Source organism: Apis laboriosa, unplaced genomic scaffold, assembly GCF_014066325.1.
Source record: "Apis laboriosa isolate Shangri-la unplaced genomic scaffold, ASM1406632v1 scaffold170_cov151, whole genome shotgun sequence".
Taxonomy (NCBI): Eukaryota; Metazoa; Arthropoda; class Insecta; order Hymenoptera; family Apidae; genus Apis; species Apis laboriosa.
Window position 1 is genome coordinate 1,124,647 of NW_025222134.1, and position 21,379 is coordinate 1,146,025.

The window sequence follows — 21,379 nt, forward strand, 5'->3', positions numbered from 1 at the left end:
AAAATAAAACAATGTAATGCGTCGGAAATACAATCGTCTTGTTATTAATATTACTTTCTATCAATTGAATCAACCATTCATACTATCACACAGTTGCAATGTTAAAGCAATATAATCATAGCACTGCGTAATAATATGCGGAGATCGTTGCAATAATTATTTAAATTGAGCATTCTTTTTTCGTAGCATCTTTTTAACTACATTAAGTACTAAATACATTAATTCAATCTATATATTCGATGCTTTTCTCGTTGTATACATATATCATATAAACTCCTAGAGCAAATGTAAAAATTTTTCTGATAGATCGTTTAGGAGGATCGTTTAAAAAAATTTTTAAACTTAATATATAATAATAATAGAGATTAAAATTAATTAAAAGATTAAAATAAGATGAAAGATAATTTAAAGGATTTTTAAAGTATTCAATTTAATAGCAATAACTTTGAGTATATTATAAAGTATATCAGTATTTTATAAATACTAAAAATAAGATCCATTTTATTTAGAATATTTATTGATAAAATTTTTTAAAATTTATCAAATATTTCAAAATTTTTGAATGTTTTCTAAAATAATTCTTCAAATTTTTTTAAAAAAGAATCCAATATTAATCTTATAATTAAACAATAAAAATTTAAATGTAAATAAATTCTGAGAATTATATGTCCTGTTCTGAGAAAATATATGTCCAAATGATATCTTTGTCACAGAATATTTCTCCAAACAATCTCTCAAATTATTTTACATTCTGTATCATTGTCTAAATGTATTGTTTTCTAAATTCTAATTTCAAAGAAAGAAATAATCGCTATTATTCTTTTCCAATAAATTAGAATAGTAAAAGACAATTATATCGGAAAAATATTAAAGAAATGAAAGACTTGAGATTAAAAATGATTACTTAAGCTAGAACACCTTATAAGTATTCGTATATATATAACATTCGACGAAAATTCTTATTCAATATATTCCAAAAACGTAAAAAAAATACGTTTGTACATATATACTTTCATCATCGTTAATCTCTCAAGCTCACTAAATGTTTATAAAATATTCATAATTTTCTGTGCGTCATATGAACTAACCATATACACTTGACTATAAACTATAGAGTGTTTTAGAAGAGAATTATCTATTATTATAATTATCATTTTCATTACAAACATTTTCATTACCAAATTTTTAGAAAAAGATCAATAAATTTTATCAATCTAATTGCCAATTTTATCAATTTTAAGACTAAAATTAGATATTTTAAATTACTAAATTTTCACAAGAGAAAAAATTTGATTAGAATGGAATAGAATTATTAATTTCGATTTTCAAATATATTCAGATAAAAATTGAAAAATTTTACCAATATGATTAGTATTGTTTTTAGAATACCCTGTGTAAAAGAACTTTGCACTTGCAAAATACACTCGATCAGATACATCCATCCTCTTAAATATTAATCCGGTGTGTATTAATAAAATTTACATAACACTGATACCGGTTATGATTAAATAGATATTTCTGTTACAGAAAGTACACAGACACCATACATTATTTATATATAAATTCGTTGTGAAGAATTAATTTTCTAAAAATAATGAAAAAGAAATACTGTAAATTTAACACTATTTTTCTCCTAAATTTAATTGCAATATTATAATATATATTTAGGAATAATATTTTTTGCAATTAAGAGATGAGAAAAAATTAAAATCATCTAAACTATCTTATTTCTTAATAGAAAATTTTCTTAATAGATACTTTCTTGAGAAATGTTTCTCATCATGAATTAAAATTAATTCGATTTTCTTCTCATAAAACGTATTAAAACGTATTTATTTATGTCATTATATCATAGAATAATATGTTACATATGATAAATTTGAAGAGAAATAAAATATAAAGTTTACTTTAACATAGAATTGTAAAGGAATTAGATATGGATAATATAAAAATAAAATAAAAATAAAAATTTGTAAACTCGACTTCATTCTGTTTAGGGTTTACATTTTTTCTCATCTCTTATACCTATGTAATAGTTGATGAACTTAATAACAGATATAAAATTATTTACCACTAGAGCACCACAGATTTCTTTAAGTAAATATGTATCTTTCTTTATATCTTGTGACTTGAACTATAAATGTTAACTTAAAAGATTAATTATAATTAATCATTTTTAAAAATCAAATGATTACAAATAATTAATTTAATTTTGTTCTAAGTGGTATTTTTTTTGTTAAAAGATCTTCTAATTATCTAAATATAATTTTTTATCGATACATTTATCTATATGTTTCCAAACGAAATGCATCAATATGTTAAAAAAGGCAATTTCTTTTTATACAAAACTTGATTTTTTCGTTTTTCGTCTTATCTTTTTCTTATTATTTTAATTTATACTTTCGTTAAGAATCCTCGATATCCGCTTTCGATTTTTTTCTTCCTCCTGGTGTAAATAATGCCAATAAACCACTCACTGAAATATAAAAAATAAATTTCATTTATAAATATTCTATATTCATAATTATTAAATTATAATGAATTTCTAAAAGCTTAAAATAAATAGTAATTATTAATATTTCTTAAAATTAATAATTTTATATTATTCTATAATTTACTATTAGTATTAATATTAATTATTATCAAAAATATTATAAAATTTAGTTATAAAAATAAATAAAAAAAATTTACGAAGATTATTTAATTACATATAAAAATATCAATATTTATGAAATACAAAATCGTAGAAAATAAAATGAATTTTAATAGTCTACTAATAAGAGGTCTAACAAGCATTATCGCGATACTATCGCTATTTCAATATGATAAATCAAATTGTTTGGTACAATACATCAAGATAAGCCTGAAGTTAATTAAAAATATAGAATGTTGGAAATTAAAGTACATACGGAATAATTGAGCAGCCACAATGACGATCACTAATATACAATAATCATCGATCAAATATCCGATCATTAAAGTACCACTAATGGCGCCTATTCGACTGATAAAAGCAGATAAACCAGACGCCATTGCTCTGAAATAGAATTACAATCGAGAATTAAAAAAAATTTATTGATTTTTTATTTAATTTTATGGATTCTATATTGGAATTAATTTTTTAACGAACTATCATTAATTATAATATAAAAAAATTGAAATAATTTAATTATATAAAATTAAATTTTATCAATATTTTATTTAATATTATTATAAGTAAGGAAAGAAATTTCTTTTTTCGCAATTTTTATTTCGTGGATTTTTTTGATACTTATTTTTGATAAGATTCATCTGTTACTAATAATAATCTGATTAACTTTGAAACTATAAGTTATATAGTAATTCCTAACTATAACTATAAGTTAAATAGTAATTCCTAGTTATAGAATAATTAAATTCTATCAAAAAAATAATAATAGCAAATTTTAAAAATTCCATTGACAATTTCTATTTCGTTTCATCGACTCTTAATATTTCGTAATAGGAACAATAGTACAATAATGCAAATAGTGCAATTCTTTTTTTACATAATTAATTTTAATCCAATTAAATTTACTTTAGTCTAACTGTTCGAATTTAATTTTTTGAAAAATATTTAAAAAAAATATACGTAGATAATAAAATTACATAGAATTATCTACTAAAGTCTTTGTACATCCTATAAAAATGTCACCTGTTCCAAATATCATAATTCTGCATAACTCCATTGCAAACGTTTTATATTGAGAAGACTATGAGTTGATTTACTACTACTTTATATTTAAAAAAATAATTATCATTGTTATTGCACAATCTGATATATTTTTTACTTTTAAATAACAATGACGTTCTGATGTACAAAGACTTTTATGAGTGACTATACACGTAAATATAACTATAAGTTTCTAAAATAAAAAAATATATCAACAAATGATTAAATAACTAAATAAATTGAAATAGATTATTTATACCCGGATATTTTGAAATCAATTGAAACAAAATTCTATCGTAATAACGATAATGATCAAAATATAAAAAGATAAATATTTTATCATTAAGTACTGAACACGAGAACACTCGAAAGAATATATCGAGATCGAGAGATTCTTCATTCGTTGTAAAAGATTATGGATTATAAATAAACCTGTTAATAGAGGAAAAAATAAATTATATTGTGCGGGGATATTTATAACGATCGATAAAAAGACGATAAGCTTTTGTTCTGATATCTGTAGAAGAGGAAAAACAAGAATGTTACGATATTTTTTTAGGAAAGAGATGCAGAGAGGAAGAGGAAAAAATTCAACGAATTTAATTTCATTTCGCGTTGCATTTTAAATCGAAAAAAAAAAAACGCGTAGAATAAGAAAGCATCGTTCGAAATAAATTTTGTAGATCATATATTTGAGCGATTTTTATCACAGTATTTTAATTGTTGAAGAGATGTTATTTTTATAAATTATATTAGCATATTATTTAATTGAATATGCTGTTTATTTATCTGAATTTATATTTATGATTACAATAATGTATGATTTTTTATAGCTTTAAGAATAAAAAAGAAAATTTTTGGCAACTTTTAAAAATTAATTAGAAAATTTACATTTGATTTCCAAATATTTAATTTAAAATTAAATCTTAAGTTGTTGGGATATTAATGGAATTTTTTGGGAATCCTTCTTGATTATAATCTTAATTTCTTAGTTAATAGAAATTTTTTAGATAATAAAGAAATTCTTTTTCATGTACATAAAAAAGAAGGATTATATTTAAATATTACATTACCTCAAATGAGTTGGATAAAGATCAACCAAAAGGCAATACACCACGCTGATGCAAACCGATGTGACAGACTCAAAAACACACGAGAGTATTAAGTTTTGAGTAGATGTCTCTACTAAGAAGAGACAAGCCGTAACAACAGCAGGAATAAAAGCTGTTATCACTGAAATGTCAGACAAAAATGTTTCTACATTTGATTAATCTATTAATTTCTCAAAAATTACAATTATTAATTTTTCATAATATTTAATGAAAAATTAATTTAATGTTAATGAAAAAGTGGATTATAAAAAAAAAATATATATTTTTACTCACCAAGAAAAATTTTATATCCTACATAGTTAATTAGTAATGGCAATATTAGAGCTGTTGGAATACACGAGGCACCCAAAATGAATGTGTGGACGAACACACTGGTTTGTACTTTAGAATTGCACCCAAACGACGTATCCTGCGAAAATGTATTTCTTTTATGAAAATAATAATTTATTAAATTTATTTTTTTTATTTTCTTCTTTTTTTATCATTTGTGTTAATAGTTTTATCTAATTTCTACAGAATGTTGATATATTTCTTAAATATCTTTACCTAAATAATTAAAATTTATGTTAGATGAAGCGAAATGAAAATAGAATGAAGCTGTCTCTATTACACTCTATTCTCGCCTCGCTTTATTTAATATTATATAATAAACTTAAATTGCTTATAATTTAATAATTAAGTTTCAACGAATTTTTATATGCTAATTTTATTTATTTTGATCTCTGGAATCTAAAAATTCTTCAGAGTTTTCTCATAAATGTGTCAATATTCTACACAAAATCAAATTTTTATTAAAGAAAAAAATTTCTTATTTAAAGATTATACTTGCATTCAACTCACTATCGTAACATTTTTTTCGATCTTCAAAGTGCAAACACTGGCCGTCTGATTGGGATACGCCTCCTGGAAATCCGCGTATCTATGAAAAAGTTCTGGCAGCCACAAAGTCAATGTGTAATAAGAGGACGTAACGAAACAGGCGATTAAACATAACACAATCGTTCTGCAAAGGAATGGTGGTTTCAATATCATCATGGTCTTCGAATATATCTCTTTTATCATTAATCGAAATGATTTCTCGGTCACTTCCTCTTTCTCTTCTGTATGCATTATACGATGCACCAGATCGGTTAAATTATTATTTTCAGAATTTCGAAGTTTCGTCTGAAAACAAATCCGAAATTTTATTTTGTTTGAAATTGTGATGGAAATTTGTATGTTTCTAGCTAGAAACATTTTTTTGTGAAAAATATTTAATCTTCTTTTAATTGTGAAAAAATATTGTTTGATTTTTTTTTTAATTTTTAAAAATCAATTTTTTTTTAATTAGTAAATATAATTTCTATTATTAAAAAATTGATTCTTTTTGACAATTTTCAATAAGAAAATAAAGGATTTAATTTATATAAAATTCTAAATTTAAAAGAAATTTTTTTCTAAAATAGAATTTTCTCATTTTCGTATTTAAACTTTTTAGAATTCTGTTTTTTATTAATTTATTAAATAATAGTTATAAAAAGGTGAATATCACTCACTATATATTCTTTTGGAGGTTTTCCAGTATTTTCCGAATACATTCTCATTAAAACATCCAACATCTGAACGTTATATCCAGTTTCTGCAAGGTATTTGGGTGTTTCAGGGAAAAATAACAGCCAAATTCCAGTCGACAAAGCTGGAAGAGAGCATATGAAAACGAAAAAATTCCACGAATGAAAAGAGAAACCAGCTGTCACCATGTTCACATTCAATGGAATAATAATCCATCCGACACCTGAAATTTCGAATTCATAAATAATTTAGTCTGGACTTCATCCATTAAAAAAATAAAAATAAATAAAAAAAATATATCTATTTGACATTTTTTTAAAGATTTTAATATTTAATATAAATATTCTTAGAAAAATAAAAAATATAAAATTTAGATTTTTATCAAGATATTTTATTTTTATGAATATTTGTAAAAAATTGTGCTTGTTTATTATTTCATTAACATTTTGAAATAAAAATTTTAACCGAATAAAAATTAATATTTACCTGCTAAGATTATCATTCCTAGTACCCAAGCCATTTCCATCCACGAGAGCATTCTACTCCGATGTTTGGTTGGTTGGAATTCACTCAGATAAAGAAACACAACGGCTGACTGCCCATTCATACTTGAAACATAATTAAACATTAAAGATGTACAAATAATAATATTCAATCCTTGATTGATTTCGTCTTTATCTAAAAAAAAAACTATAAATGAGTATAAATAACATAAATAATAATATGATTGATAATGAGAGTTGATATTTGTTAAATCTATATAAAGCATGAATTAAATCAACTTTAAAAAAATAAAATATTTAAATATATTATATATTATATAAATTATATAATATATAAATATATTATATAAATATTATATAAATTTATATATTATATAAATATATTTATATAAATTCATATATTGATTAAATTTAAGAGATTGATACTAACGCTGCACCGCTGAGAAATTTCAAAAATAAGAAGACCCAATACAATGGCACTACCGATGCCAATAATTCGGAGATACCATGTAGAAATAGTGCAACTAATAGGGATAACCTTCGCCCTTTGATGGCCGCGTAGCAACCCCATATATACGAACCAGCTAACATACCTGCAAATTACAAAAACTTTTAAAAATAAGGGATTGCAAATATTTATGTAAAACTACTAACAATTATTCTCGAGAATTATTTCTTAATAGATACTGCATTGAGAATAAACTATTAGAGATTAATTGCTATTCAATCTGAAATAGTATCTATTAGCAAGAGATAACTTTCGAAAGCAATTCTTAAGAATTTAATTCTCAAATATATTCGTATTATAAAAGTAAGTTGTATAATAATGTTAATAATACATATAATTAATATTATATAATTCTTATTTCTATATATAATTGATATTTTAATTTAATTTTAGTGTTATTGCATAAATAAAATTTTATTAAATATAATGACATTTGTGTTTGGATAAAAAAATTCGTAAGAAGATATTTAGCATTTAGCATCATGCGTTCTTTAATTATTTGTATTCAACAAGTGTTATTTATTCGATTGCAGCAATTCGTTGATATTACTCTTCGTTACAACTTTCATGAATACATTTAATTTTATACACTTGCCAGAGACATGTTTAATTATCTTAATCAACTTCCTTCTTTCAATTCTTTGTTACTTTGATAGCAAATAAAGAGATACATATATCGTACAATATATTACAAATGCATTAATTTTTTCATTCAATATATGTATTTTAAAAAAAAAAAATATTTGAAAAATAAAAAAATAATAAGAAACAAAAAATAGAAAAAATAAAAAAAATAAATTTTGATTTTAAAATATTCTGAAAAATTATAAAATATAAATTTTAATGATACGTCTCTGCTTTTAGGCGCATTAAGATTCATTTAATTTATGTCGCATTCGATTTACAACAGAACATCGTTGTCTTGATGCTTTTGCACAAGAATTTTTCTCTCGGACAACTACTGCGATGAATCAATTTCACGTTTATCTTGTTCCACAATCTTTCTTCTTTATGCAAATTTGTAAGCAAATTTATGCTACTACCAAGTAGCATCAATTGATTGTTTAAAAAAAAAAATTGTTTAAGGAAAAAATTTGCTTAAGCAAATACATAGAACATTAGAAAAAAATAGATAAATTAGAAACTTGAAAAATACTATTTTAATATTTTAAATTATTAATAATGTCTGTTTTTAAAAAATAACTTGAGAACAAATAATAAAAAACACGAATAAAAAAAAAATATAAATTTTTTCAAAATATCATTAAATATCATTATCAATATTAATATTCACATTATAACTTAATAATTAGAAAGTTAAAGTATTACTTTATTTTAAAAAATAATTAGATAAAAAAATGAATTACGATAAAGATGAATGGATTAAAAAAATGTCAACTCGATAAAAGTTGAAAAAGAAATGATGATATTTAAAATTATATCTTAAATTTAAAATTTTTTTTCTTATAATCACCAATATTTTTCTTTATATTTTATGACAAAGACTTGCGAATTGATTTCATATTTACGAAAATGATATCAAAAGTGAACAACTAAAACAGAAAATATTTGCGCGGGTAGAAAATAACTTGCAATTTTACGAGGGTCTTTATATTAAGTTGAAAGGAATGTGACTTGATATCCTGGCCAAGCAATGTGTTGACGAAATACCATAAAGTTAGCATAATAATACGCAGAAGTTAGATCGATTCGAGGGCGTGTACAAGAATTGCATAAAGGCACGCGAAAAATTATAATTTTAAAATGATAAGACGAATGTAATATACATAAGTTTTCTATGTTTAATAGAAAAATTAAAAAAAATATTTAAAAAATCTTATATGAAGCAAAAATATTGTACCTTGAAATTTGTTTTTAAAAATTGTTTTTAAAAATATTTCTCTTCAAAATTCTTTTTTTTTTTTTTTAAATAACAGAATATTAAGAAAATATCAGAAAATTATAATTATAAAATAAATATAAAATGTTAATTAAGAAAAATTTCAAAAAATATTTTCTTAAATAAGAGAAAGTATCAATAATGATCAAAAATAGTTATTTTTTGATAAAAATGAAACCAATTAATGAGTTCATATGCCGGAAGAAATATTGATTACAGTGTTGATTATTCGAGTGTTACCTAACATGGGGGCGGCACTCAGACGTCCCTTGTCCATTGTGGTCATTCTGAAGTCGCATGCCGCTGATGGTAATATGAAACCGATGCTTGTTATACTGAAAGCCACGTTCATAAAAATCATACTGCAGACGGCCATAATCTTAAGGTTAAACTTGCCAAATCCTGTGGATAGATGCCAAGAATCGATGATTGATATGGATCTTATTCTTTTACAATGATTTTTTGTGCAAATAAAAAGTGAAAAAATCAAATTGAAGAAGATGAAATTAATAAATATTTTTATTAATAAATTAACAAAGAACATTTGTTTAATTTATCGCTATTCCTCTTCAATTTAAATCAGATTTTTCATTTTTCAAGATTTCATTCATATTAAAATAGCTTTTCAAAATAATTCAAAACAACAATTTAATTAGATAAAAATGTACATTAATTAATCCAATATATTTTAATATATCTTATTTCTTATTCCTTAAAATTGAAAATATATTTTTATGAAAACTAAGAAATTATATTGAAAAGAAAAATAAAATTGTACTATTTCAAATTTTGCAAATATTTTTATCAATATTGAAAATACAATGTTAAAGACTAATATATTTCAATGTAAAGTTAATAGAAACATTTTTAATTAATTTCTTTTCGCTAATCTCTTTTCGCTCCTTCAATATTACAAAAGAAAGAATTACCTGTTTGGTCAACGGCATCTTGAACCACGCTTTCTGCCGTTTGCTTAGTGCCTGCAAATACAAGAAAATAATATGATTACTCGTAAAAAGAAAAACAGAGAGAAGCAGAAAGAAAAAAGAAAGAGGCAAAGAGAAACGGTACAGGCTGATGTGAAAGTTAGAGTCCATTACAGTGCTCGTCAAGTCCAAGAATAAAAATATTCTTCGAACAAGAAGCAACGTCCCGATCAATCTATCAAAAACAAAAGCAAATGAACCTTATATCTCTTTGAAGGCTTTTCTCTTTTTTACAAATCGTTCAACTCATGTCAGCGTGCAATACTTTAACTTGTTATTTACATCAATTTGCACCGACTCGAAGCATTCTTTGTCTTGAACATATATATCTTCTTTATTACCTTTGAATCATCATCTGATACTTTTGATGATTGTTTTCTTTTGTTCGAATTTAAATTTGATTTAATTTAAATTAAATAGATACAATTAAAATTAAATTAGAATTTAATTTATATCTATTGGATTGACTATTAGATTATCTATTAGATCTATTTTCTTTTTTGCTCCTTATGATGAAATTTTAAATAAAGTTTTTAAAAGTTTAATTTTAATTTTATGATATATTAAGACACATTAAAATGTTTTTAAATTTAATGATAATTATTTAAATATGACGTAAAGAATGATTTTGAACTAAATTTAAACAAGATAACTGATATCACAATAGGTATCATTTGTTTTGATTCCACATATAATTTTGGATTAAATGTAAATTAAAGCTTGAATTAAATTCGAATTGTTCACTGTTTTGTAATCTTTAAGATTAATTCAATTATATTTAGATATTTGAATTATATTTTTTTTTTATTTAGATTTGAGCTAACGAGTTTCAATAATAATTATCAAATATTTTATTTAATATTTCAACATATTAACAACACGTGATCTACACGAATGATCAAACTTCTATTTTTTAAGAATTACAATTCCTAAATAATATTCATTTATAATAAATATTAATGAATATTTTAGAATGTATTATAGATGCTTTGGTTTTTTTGATGGAATTATTCATTTGAAAAATAAGAGATAAGAAAAAAATAATTCTCTATAAATAAATAAAAATTAAAAAATATTTTATTGACTCACCTTTTTGAGAAGTTTATATTAGATATTCATATCACATTGAATGAAAAAAATATTCTTAGAAATATATCTTTGAATTAAATATAATTTTATCTGTAGTTAATGAAATATTATTATCTTTAAATTAACAAGTCATAATATGACATTTTTCACAATCTCTTAAGATTTAATGAAGGTAAAGAAAGAATAATAGAAAAATTTATTAGCAAAAAATGATACTATCAAATGTCAAGAATTCACAACAGAATTTTTAATTACTGCTTAACTGTTTGAATATGTGTGCCAGAACGTGCTCTTTTGCTTATTCAAGTTATATACATCCCTCATTTTTTGATTTTTATTTTTCGTTTAAATTTCGAGATGCGTAGACATCATTTTATGATATTATCATTATGTAAAATCCGCGACGAAAACGTAAACAATCTATCTAGCCTATCTTTATTTCATTTATAAAAAATATAAAAACTTAGACATCATCTATTTTTCACCACTTACGAACAAAATGCTAATAATTTATAATTTGAATATACACTCTTTGTATACACACATAGCTAAATATCAATTTATCATAGATTTCACATGTGCAATTAATAATAATAAGAAAAAAAAGAGAAAGAAAGAAAAACAAATTAAATATAGAAAAATTATCGACACACGGAATAGAAGAAGGGTTACCTTGTAACGTAGAGACAACATTCGAGACTAGCGGCTTCGAGGCAGCCGGATCGCTCTCGAATCGAGCGATATCACCCGACATTGTAGGCGCGCGCAACTAAAGCATTGCAGTGCCGTCTGATTTTGTGGTGTATAATAGAGCAGCTTTGCTTTACTGAACAACGGCTAGTCGCGTTGAGCCTCATTCGCTACGAGATCGGCCGAATGACTGCGACCGACTGAGTCCGACTGTGACCGACTGCAACCGATCACGGTTGCCCCCCTGAACCGCTATCAACAATATTTTCCCTGGCTTTATAGGCTTAAGGTATAGGCATAGATTCTTGGTTATCTGTGGCCTTAAGCTTCGCGTGCTTCTTATCTATTGTTAGCAAATATAATAGATGAAACATATATATTTTTTTTATACTTGAACTTTTTTAATGGAATGAAATTTTATTTAGAGAACCTTATATGTGTGCAACATTTTATTAATTCTAAGATAACGATATCGATTGTCTAAGATAAGATAAATCAATCATATATTTCGATTTTTTCTATCAACGGAATATAAATATTAATTTATTAAATTATACAGAAAATTTTATTATTTAGGAAATAATTATATTATGTAGGGAAAAAATTATTTTAGCAAAGAATAAAATAGATCATCCATTTATACAGAAAAAAAAATCTTTGATATAAATAAAATAATATTATAATATAAAATGATATATGAATAAAATATTTATTTGATTTTATTAATTTGTTAATTGATTTCTTTGAGAAAAAATAAAGTTTGAATACTATGACCCTATATTTGAATTTGAACAAAATACTTTGAGATTTGAAAAAATCTTGAAATGTGAACTTGTAATATAGACATTGTGATTTTATATTGAATTAATTTTCTCTCGAACATCAATCTTCAAATAATGACATTATTTACACTTCTCTTTCATTCATCTCATCACATATATACATATATATAGTCACAAAAATTTCACTATGATTTATATAAACAGCATTTATACATCCAAATATTCCGTAAAATAAATGATGAAACAAAATAAATATTTTGCTATATTTTAATATTACATTAATGAATAAAAATATTAATTTTAATATCCAATATAAACCTTTAATATCCGATATAGACCTTTAATATTCAGTAAATATTCCAAGATATTTAAAATGTTTAAAATATAAAAATAATGTTTAAAATAAAAAAAATAACACTTTAAATTTTGTAAACCTGAAAAAAATTTTTTGTTCGTTTTAATTATATTATAATTTATTTAAAATTAGATAAGCTATTTATAATTAATTGCATAGATAATGGAAATTTAAGCATTGGACACAATAATTAAAATAAACTAATCTTGCTTGATTGAAGATTGGAAAAATTGTTGAAAACAGTAATGAATATGTATCACATGTATGTATTTTAATTTTAATATACGCTAATTTTTTTTTAATCTTTTCTTTGTTTTTCAATTCTTTAATTAAAATGAAAATTTTTCTTTATTAACAAAGGAAAAAAATGATGACTTCAATTTGAAATAAATTTTTGTTAGAATATTAATATTAAAATATGAATTATTATACAATCGATTTATTCGAAATAAAAAACAATAGAATGTTGATTATTCTAATTTTAATTATTTTGATTATTTGATTCAAATTATCTGCTTCAAATTAGCATATTTGTATTCTAATATAGTATCTAAAAACAATTAATTGTTTTTATAAAATAATTTCTTTTATGAAGTAAATATTTTTCTAATAAATATTTATATTTAAAAATTGTTTAATTTCAAATCATCTCTCTGATATATTCATAAATTTAGTTTTTCCTTATTAATTATCCAAAAAACTTATCAAAAATAATTAGTTTTTCCAATTTGTTTGGATAATCGATTTTCTATTGAATTGAATTTATATTTTCCATTGTAAAGAAAATGTATTCAACACGTTCTTATAATGCGTGTTATTGATATTCGTTTATAACTGTCGAACAAAAAGAAGAATAAGGGATAGAAAACCTGTTCGATGCCAGTTCATTCGTAAAAAAAAAAAAAATAGTATAACGGAATGCATAATGGAATTCTATATATGCATTAGATTGTAAATTTTCCTATTTTATGACATTGGAAAATTCTAAGATAGAACATACTTAACACATTTCTTTGTCTTTTATTTCTTTTACATCAATTAACTTTATATCTTTCTTCAATCAAAAATATTGATATTATAATGAACATACACAAAAATACACATATTTTAACATAATTTCTTTTTAAAAAATATCATTCAACTACATCATTTCGATTTAAAAGAATTACATTTTATATAATTACATAATTCAATAAAGTCATAATTAATTTTTCAAAAATTATTGAAAAAAATTTTATCTATTAGAATATAATAATAATATTTTAATATTATAAATTTTTAATAGATAATATTTTATCTATTAGAATATAATATAATATAAGCGAAAAAATTTATATATTATATATAAAAAAATTCAAAGTTTATCGAATTAAATATAACCAATTTATCTAACCTAAAATAAAATAAAAATTATCTTTTACTGAAGTGTTTTTAAAAAGAAGAAAAAACTACTTGTAATCGGAAATAATGAATCATACTTATCATGATTAATCATCAATGGAATAACAAATGAGAGAAGAAATAAAACAATAATTATGTTTATTATCTAATAAACAAATGATAACTTTACCTGTTTTAAGAATTTTATTTTAGATGCGTTACGAAAGATATTCGTTTAATATAATATAATTACTAATTAAGTCCACTTCAAATTTATTACTACAATCTTATCGATTTTAATAATGATAATTAGACTGATAAATATAGATATATATTGATTTCAAATTCGAGTTTTTCATAAATCATAATTTACTAAGTGATAATTCAACTATACATTACAATTATATATTTCTTGAATTATTTTTTAAAAATGACAATTCAGAACTTTTCTGATTTATTTTGTGATAATAGTTTTTTTAATATAAGGATTTTGTACAATATAATTTTTATAATAATATATATAATTAACATAACATAAATATTTCTCAAATAACTAGGGACATTTTATTAGGTACATTTTAGACTTTCTTATACAACTTACATACATGAATATTGTGGCTTGTGTGAAATTTTTGAATGTTAAATATTTTTAGTGTTTAAATATTCAAATGCAAATATATTTAAATATAAAATATTTCAAGATATTTATATTAAAATATTTGAATGGATATATATTCGAATACAAAGCATTTAAATTTCAAAGTATTCGAGTGTAAAATAATCTGATATTAAATGATAATAATAAGTATTTAAATAGGTTATGTTTAAAATATTTTCGAAGTTAAGATATTGACATATTAAATAAACGAATGTTGAAATATTTAAATGTTAAAGAATTTTTATGCTTTTGAATGTTAAAATATAATAATAAGTATTCCAATATTTAATTTGTGAAGATTTGTAAAATATAAATTATTTAAATATCGAAATATTCAAATATTATTATATTCAAATTTTGAAAATATCAAAATAATCAAATGTTAAGACAAAATTTTTCATCAATACTCAAGAAATATATTTTAATTAAATTAAATTAAATATAATATAATTAAATATATAATAAAAACTTCAATTTAATTGAACGTCTTAAAAATATGCTAGAATTGTGTTTATATGAGATATATAGTGCCATTTATATGAAAAAATACATTGTGCTCTGAATTATCTGAACTTCAGCTCTATTATCTATATATGAATACCTCCGAGAGTCATGTTCCATTGTATCTCAATATCGTATACGTAACATTTAATAGAGATTCAAATTAAATGTGTCTTATAAACAGTTATTTTTATTTGAATTATAATTATTTGCAATGCAAGACATTTAATAGATGTTTTTAATTCTTTTGAAATTAATAAGATATTATATCTCAAAATAATTTTATATGGATTTTAATATCGTTATAATTTTTTTTCATATTATTTTTTGACAAAAGATTTATTAAAACATATTTTATTAAAATTAAAATTATCCATTTTATTTTGGAAATTAAATTTAACTTATTTTTAATCAATTAATTATATTTCATGTTATCGCAATATCATCTTCATTGACAGAAGAAAAATTTATCTGAAAAAAATTAAAATGTTTATAAAACATTATTAAACATAATCTAAAATGTCTAAAAATTCGGCATATGACGTCCACAATTTTCATTAAACAACTAAAACAAAATAGTGACGATGTTTATGTCGTGGGTGATTATTTTAGCACGTGTGTCAGCGTGTTAAATCGAAACGGTGTCAAGAACACGACGATACCACATCTTCAACGAATATTTTCTTGTATACTTATATCGAGCAACAAAGAAATTAATTGAATTGTTTGAAATTTAATATTTTAATATTTTATATATCTTATACTTTTTGTCGTTTAGTTATCTAATGTTTGTTTTAAATTATTTAAATCCTTTAATCTTTTCTTGGAAATTTTTCAAATTGATATAAAAGTTTTAATTGCCAATTACATGCTAATTTATCCTGAGATTATCAGAAATTGATCATTATCTTTTTTCTTTTTTTAATTTATAATCTCTGGATTAGTTTAGAATTAATTCAGAAATAATGATAAGTTTGATATTTCTGAAATAAATAAGAATAGAATATATATTTCATATATATTTTTTTAATTTTCAATTAATATTTTTGTGTTGTGAATATGATAATTTCATTTAAATCGAAAATGTTTTGTCGTATTCTATATTTTATATGATATAAAAATAATATATTATTGTCTTTATTACATAAAATATAGAATACAAGTTGAAACTAAATATTACAAAATTACATAATGCGATGTAAGTTCTTATAGTGATTCATGAACCAATGGCAATAGTTAAAAATTGATAAACAAAATGTTTGAAAAATCAAAAGCGACTATAATTTATGTTTTGAACTTCAACTTTTACTATTCTACATCATATTATATCTTGCCTATAGCAATATTTCATCTTTTATAGTTATCGACAGGTATTTTTTGTTTCTGTACTAAATTCATATCTATAACTTATATTTTTCTTTTTTTAACGAATATAAGAAAAAAATAAAATTCAATTTTTTTTCCTTTTTTGCTTGATTTAATGTTAGATGAAGAATGTCGTTTAGTGTAACGTAGAAACGGAAAATGGTAAACGGAATTGATAAATCGTATCGGTTCGAGTCTGTTAATTCTAGTTTATTTGCGAATTGTTATTGGCGTGCTGCATTATTATATCACTCGATAACGCATTTATTTGACGATAAAAATGCTTGCTAATAATTCATGCATGTAGCACTATTAGGTAGTACAGCCTCTGATTAGGCTGATTCATTTATAGCATAATTGTCATTGTAGAATGAAATTTTTATTAAATAAATTTTCAAAGTTCTTAAAAAAACTTTATATTTGTAGATGCGTTTAGATATAAAGTTTTATCATAGATTTAAATGCCATTTAATTTTTATTTTAATTTTTAACTAACAATAAAAAATAATTTTTTTCATTGACTTTTTCTCAAAAATTAAAATAAATTGTAATTATCTATATATTTATATATAAGATATTTAATTTTGTTTAGTAAAAAAAAAATTTTTTTTTTTTAATAAATTAAAAATATATATTTTATATAATTATATATTTTTATTGTTTTTATTTAACTCACATTGTTATTAAATTGTTAATAAATAAAATTCAATTTTTATAGAAAATTGTTTTTTATTTTTTCTTTTATAATATTGTTTTTGATGAATTGGAATGGAATTCTCCAATAGAGATTTATTACATTTAAAACAAATCTTTATATCAATGTTATTTGAATTCAATTTAATGATAGATTTTTTTTATTTAAATTTTTTCTCCTTTGACATATTATATTTATATATTATTAATTTATCTTTATCTTATTTATTTCTTTTATTTTAATCACATATGCGTATAAACAACATTATCATTGTTATTTGTATTTAATGCATCTTTCTGTATATGATACATATTTTATTTATTAAAATATATAAATATGTTTCCATAAGAAATTCAATATTCATTTATTATTGTTTTTTAAGTTTTTCATTTTTTAAATCTTTTTATATTATTATTATTAAATTATAACTTTTTTATTTTTATTTATATTCATACACGTGCCTATTTTAATATATTCTTAAAAAAAAAAGACGAACATTTGAAACAATTTATCACAAAGATAAATTAACGACAATAATGAATAGTAAAAGACAATTTAGATAATTTTAGGTCAGTGTTTTCGAATTTGTATTTTATAAGATCAAAATAAAAAATTCTTGTTTTGTTATTAATAAATAATTTTTTTATTCTAATTCTATTCTGTCTAATTTATAATAATATTTATTAGTAAAATTAAAAGATTGCATAAAATAAATTACTTTTATAAAACATAATTTATTCTATATTTATATATTTTTAATTATTATATTTTTTTATATTATATGATCATAATCATTTTTTTAAGGAAATTGATTATCAAATTTAAAAAAGATATATATTATAAAATTTGAATAAAAAATTTCATAGAATAATGCAATTATTTTTTTAATTAATATAATCAGAAAATCGCTTAAATTATCTTTATATTAGAAAAAAATCTATATTAATTTTTTTTTATATTTATTGATGATTATATTTATTATTATTGATGATAAAAAATTGCAACTGTAGTGTAAAAAATTTTTGCAAAATAATATACCAATCATTAATTTTCTTAATATCACAAAAAGCAAGAAAAAGTCTTCAAAAAAACAAAATTAATAATTCAATAATTAAAACAAAAATTTACAATTTTATTTATTATTATTAATCATCAATAATAATAATAATAACCATTATCATTTTATCATTATTTAATATAATATAATATTATAATAATAATAATAATAATAATAATAATAATAACAATAATAATAATAATAATAATATACTTACTTGATTTAATTTCATCCTCCATACCAGCCATAACAAAGTTTTTCAAATATCTCCAAATATCCTTATAGTAAAATTAAAATTCAAAATAAAAAAAATATCTTCTTTTTTTTTTTTCTTTTTCTTCTTTAATCCTCCGTGAACTATGCGAAGTTAGATCAACACCAGCGGTTTTAAAACTATTATATTTCTTCAATATCTTTCTTCTTCATATTAAATCGTCTAGTTTTTTGAATAAGTTGGGCTCTTCACCGATGATTAATGATTTTTTTGTTTCCTTTACTGACTTTACAAAAAATTTTACTATTATATCGAATATCTAATCTCCGTGCGACACCAACTTGCAATTATCCCACTTATCGGCTGTTTATACATATAACGGGTGAATTAGTAGCAAATTTTTTAAGATTTATTTAAGATTCAGAGATATTTTAAAAGATTCAAAGGAAAATACTGCTTTGAAAATCATATTTAAAATTATGATAATCAACATTACAATGACAGTGGTATCATTCTATTCGAATTTATAAAAATGTAAATTTTTTATAAGTTCACCCCTTATATTGCCCGCCGCTAATGGATATGATAAATGGTATATCGCTATTTTACAAATGTTAATTCTATAGTATCAAAAGTTTTTTGAAAATAACTCAAAAACTAAAATTAATTGTCGACTATATGTAAAGGAAAAAGTTGCTCAAAATGTTTTTTGCAACATATTTCAAAATCGTTAAAGTTGGGAGTCAATCGGCAAGTTAATCAATATTACATATAATATTAGATTATTGCAAATGAAATGAAAATAATATTAATCAAAATTTGATTTAATTAATTCAATTATGTCTACATAGAAAAGCAAGATTAAAATTACAATGTTTAATTGATTTGATTTAATTTAATTTAATAATCATTGATCATTAATTATAATTCCTTCTTTTATTTTATGATTGTATTTGTCAATTAAAGATTATTCCTTCCTTTAATGCAATCCTTCTCGAAAATTCTATTAATATTAACAGTTTTTTTTATAATTTTTTATATTGAATTTTAAATTTCGAATTTAATATTGTAATTCATCGCAATACACAATTCATTTATAATAAAACAATCTATTTTATATGACATTCAAATTGTATTCACCCAGTATCAAGTTTTAAATTGTCATAAAATAAATATTACATTTAATCACTTATCTTCAAATGATTTTCAAGATTTATAAATTCATATGCAACAATCTAAAGAATCTATAAGAGTCGAAAGTCAAATGTAAACGCGTGTTTAAAATGTGGTGTTTCTTTATCCCACGTGGTTGCGAAAACAAAGTGGTATATCATCTCTCCGCCATATTTTTTTATCGAAAGGGAAACACGAAGAAAAATAGATCAGAACACACGATGAATCAATCTTGGGATCACAACGTAGACTGAGCTTCGGAAGAAACATCGAGAGAGAGAAACACTCGATTGGCAGTGGCCACGTGTGCCATAAATACAATTGTGAAAATGCTCGTTATGAAACTTTTCGCGTATACTAGTGACGTCGAGAAGAATATTGTTCCACCTTCCTTCCTTCCTTCCTTCCTTCCTTTTTCCATGAATCGATCGTTTCTCTTGCAATCACGTTTACCTACGAAACTGATCTGTTGTAGTGGAAATTGAAGCTAATCTAAATAATAAAATCGAAATAGAAGTTCCAAGAAATAAAACTCTCGTTTTAAGAATCTTTATATCCAATTTAGTCCGTTAGTTAGTAACTAATTAATAATCTTCCCGTTCGTTTCTCCTTTTTCAAACGGTTGTTACGCGATATAATTCCGACAATTGTGTCAATTATCACAGGGTTAAATGGACAAACGAGTGTGTTGAAAACGAAGGGAACACCGGTAACTATTATCGCTGACAACAGTTTAATTTTTCTTCTTGAGAAGATCATCCTATGTTTCTAATTAATCTAATTAATCATGAGAGTTAGTGAAGAATATTAAGCACATCGTTCCACATCACTTGCTTCCATCACAATAAATAAAAACAATTTTTATCTTGTTACGTCATTTCAAAATATAAAATTCGGAAGTTTGAAGATTCAAATAATTGAAATTTTTGAAGAAAATTGAATTTAAAAAATTTGAAAATTATTATAAATTTTTTTTTGTAAATTAAAAAAGTAAACTTTTAAAAGTTTGAGAATTTAGGAAAAGAGTTTATAAATTTAGAATTTTAAAAATATTTTCTCAAAATAATTTACAAAGATTGATAAATGATTAAATTATTCTTTACTATCTTACTATCTTATTCTTATTATCTTTTCTAAACAAATTTAATAGATTTAAACAAGTCCATCAAT

General features: G+C 22.1%; 1 protein-coding gene across 5 annotated transcripts; it reads right to left on the bottom strand.

Annotated features, from left to right (window-relative positions):
- Positions 1-536: 536 nt before the first annotated feature.
- LOC122711487 (synaptic vesicle glycoprotein 2C-like) lies at positions 537-19,833 on the bottom strand. 5 transcript variants are annotated; one of them, XM_043930296.1, is made up of 11 exons: positions 19,040-19,833; positions 10,195-10,245; positions 9,506-9,667; positions 7,288-7,450; positions 6,841-6,962; positions 6,339-6,577; positions 5,644-5,967; positions 5,077-5,212; positions 4,765-4,924; positions 2,910-3,037; positions 537-2,476 (listed from the first exon to the last, which is right to left on the bottom strand). In XM_043930296.1, the coding sequence occupies exons 1-11, from the start codon at positions 19,068-19,070 to the stop codon at positions 2,406-2,408; spliced, it is 1,587 nt and encodes a 528-aa protein (XP_043786231.1). In that variant the 5' UTR covers positions 19,071-19,833; the 3' UTR covers positions 537-2,405. The 5 variants fall into 5 exon arrangements, 4 of the variants coding, with proteins under 4 accessions (XP_043786231.1, XP_043786230.1, XP_043786233.1 ...); XM_043930295.1 differs by lacking the exon at positions 19,040-19,833 and adding an exon at positions 12,013-12,238; XR_006346107.1 differs by lacking the exons at positions 4,765-4,924; positions 19,040-19,833 and adding an exon at positions 12,013-12,239.
- Positions 19,834-21,379: the final 1,546 nt, after the last annotated feature.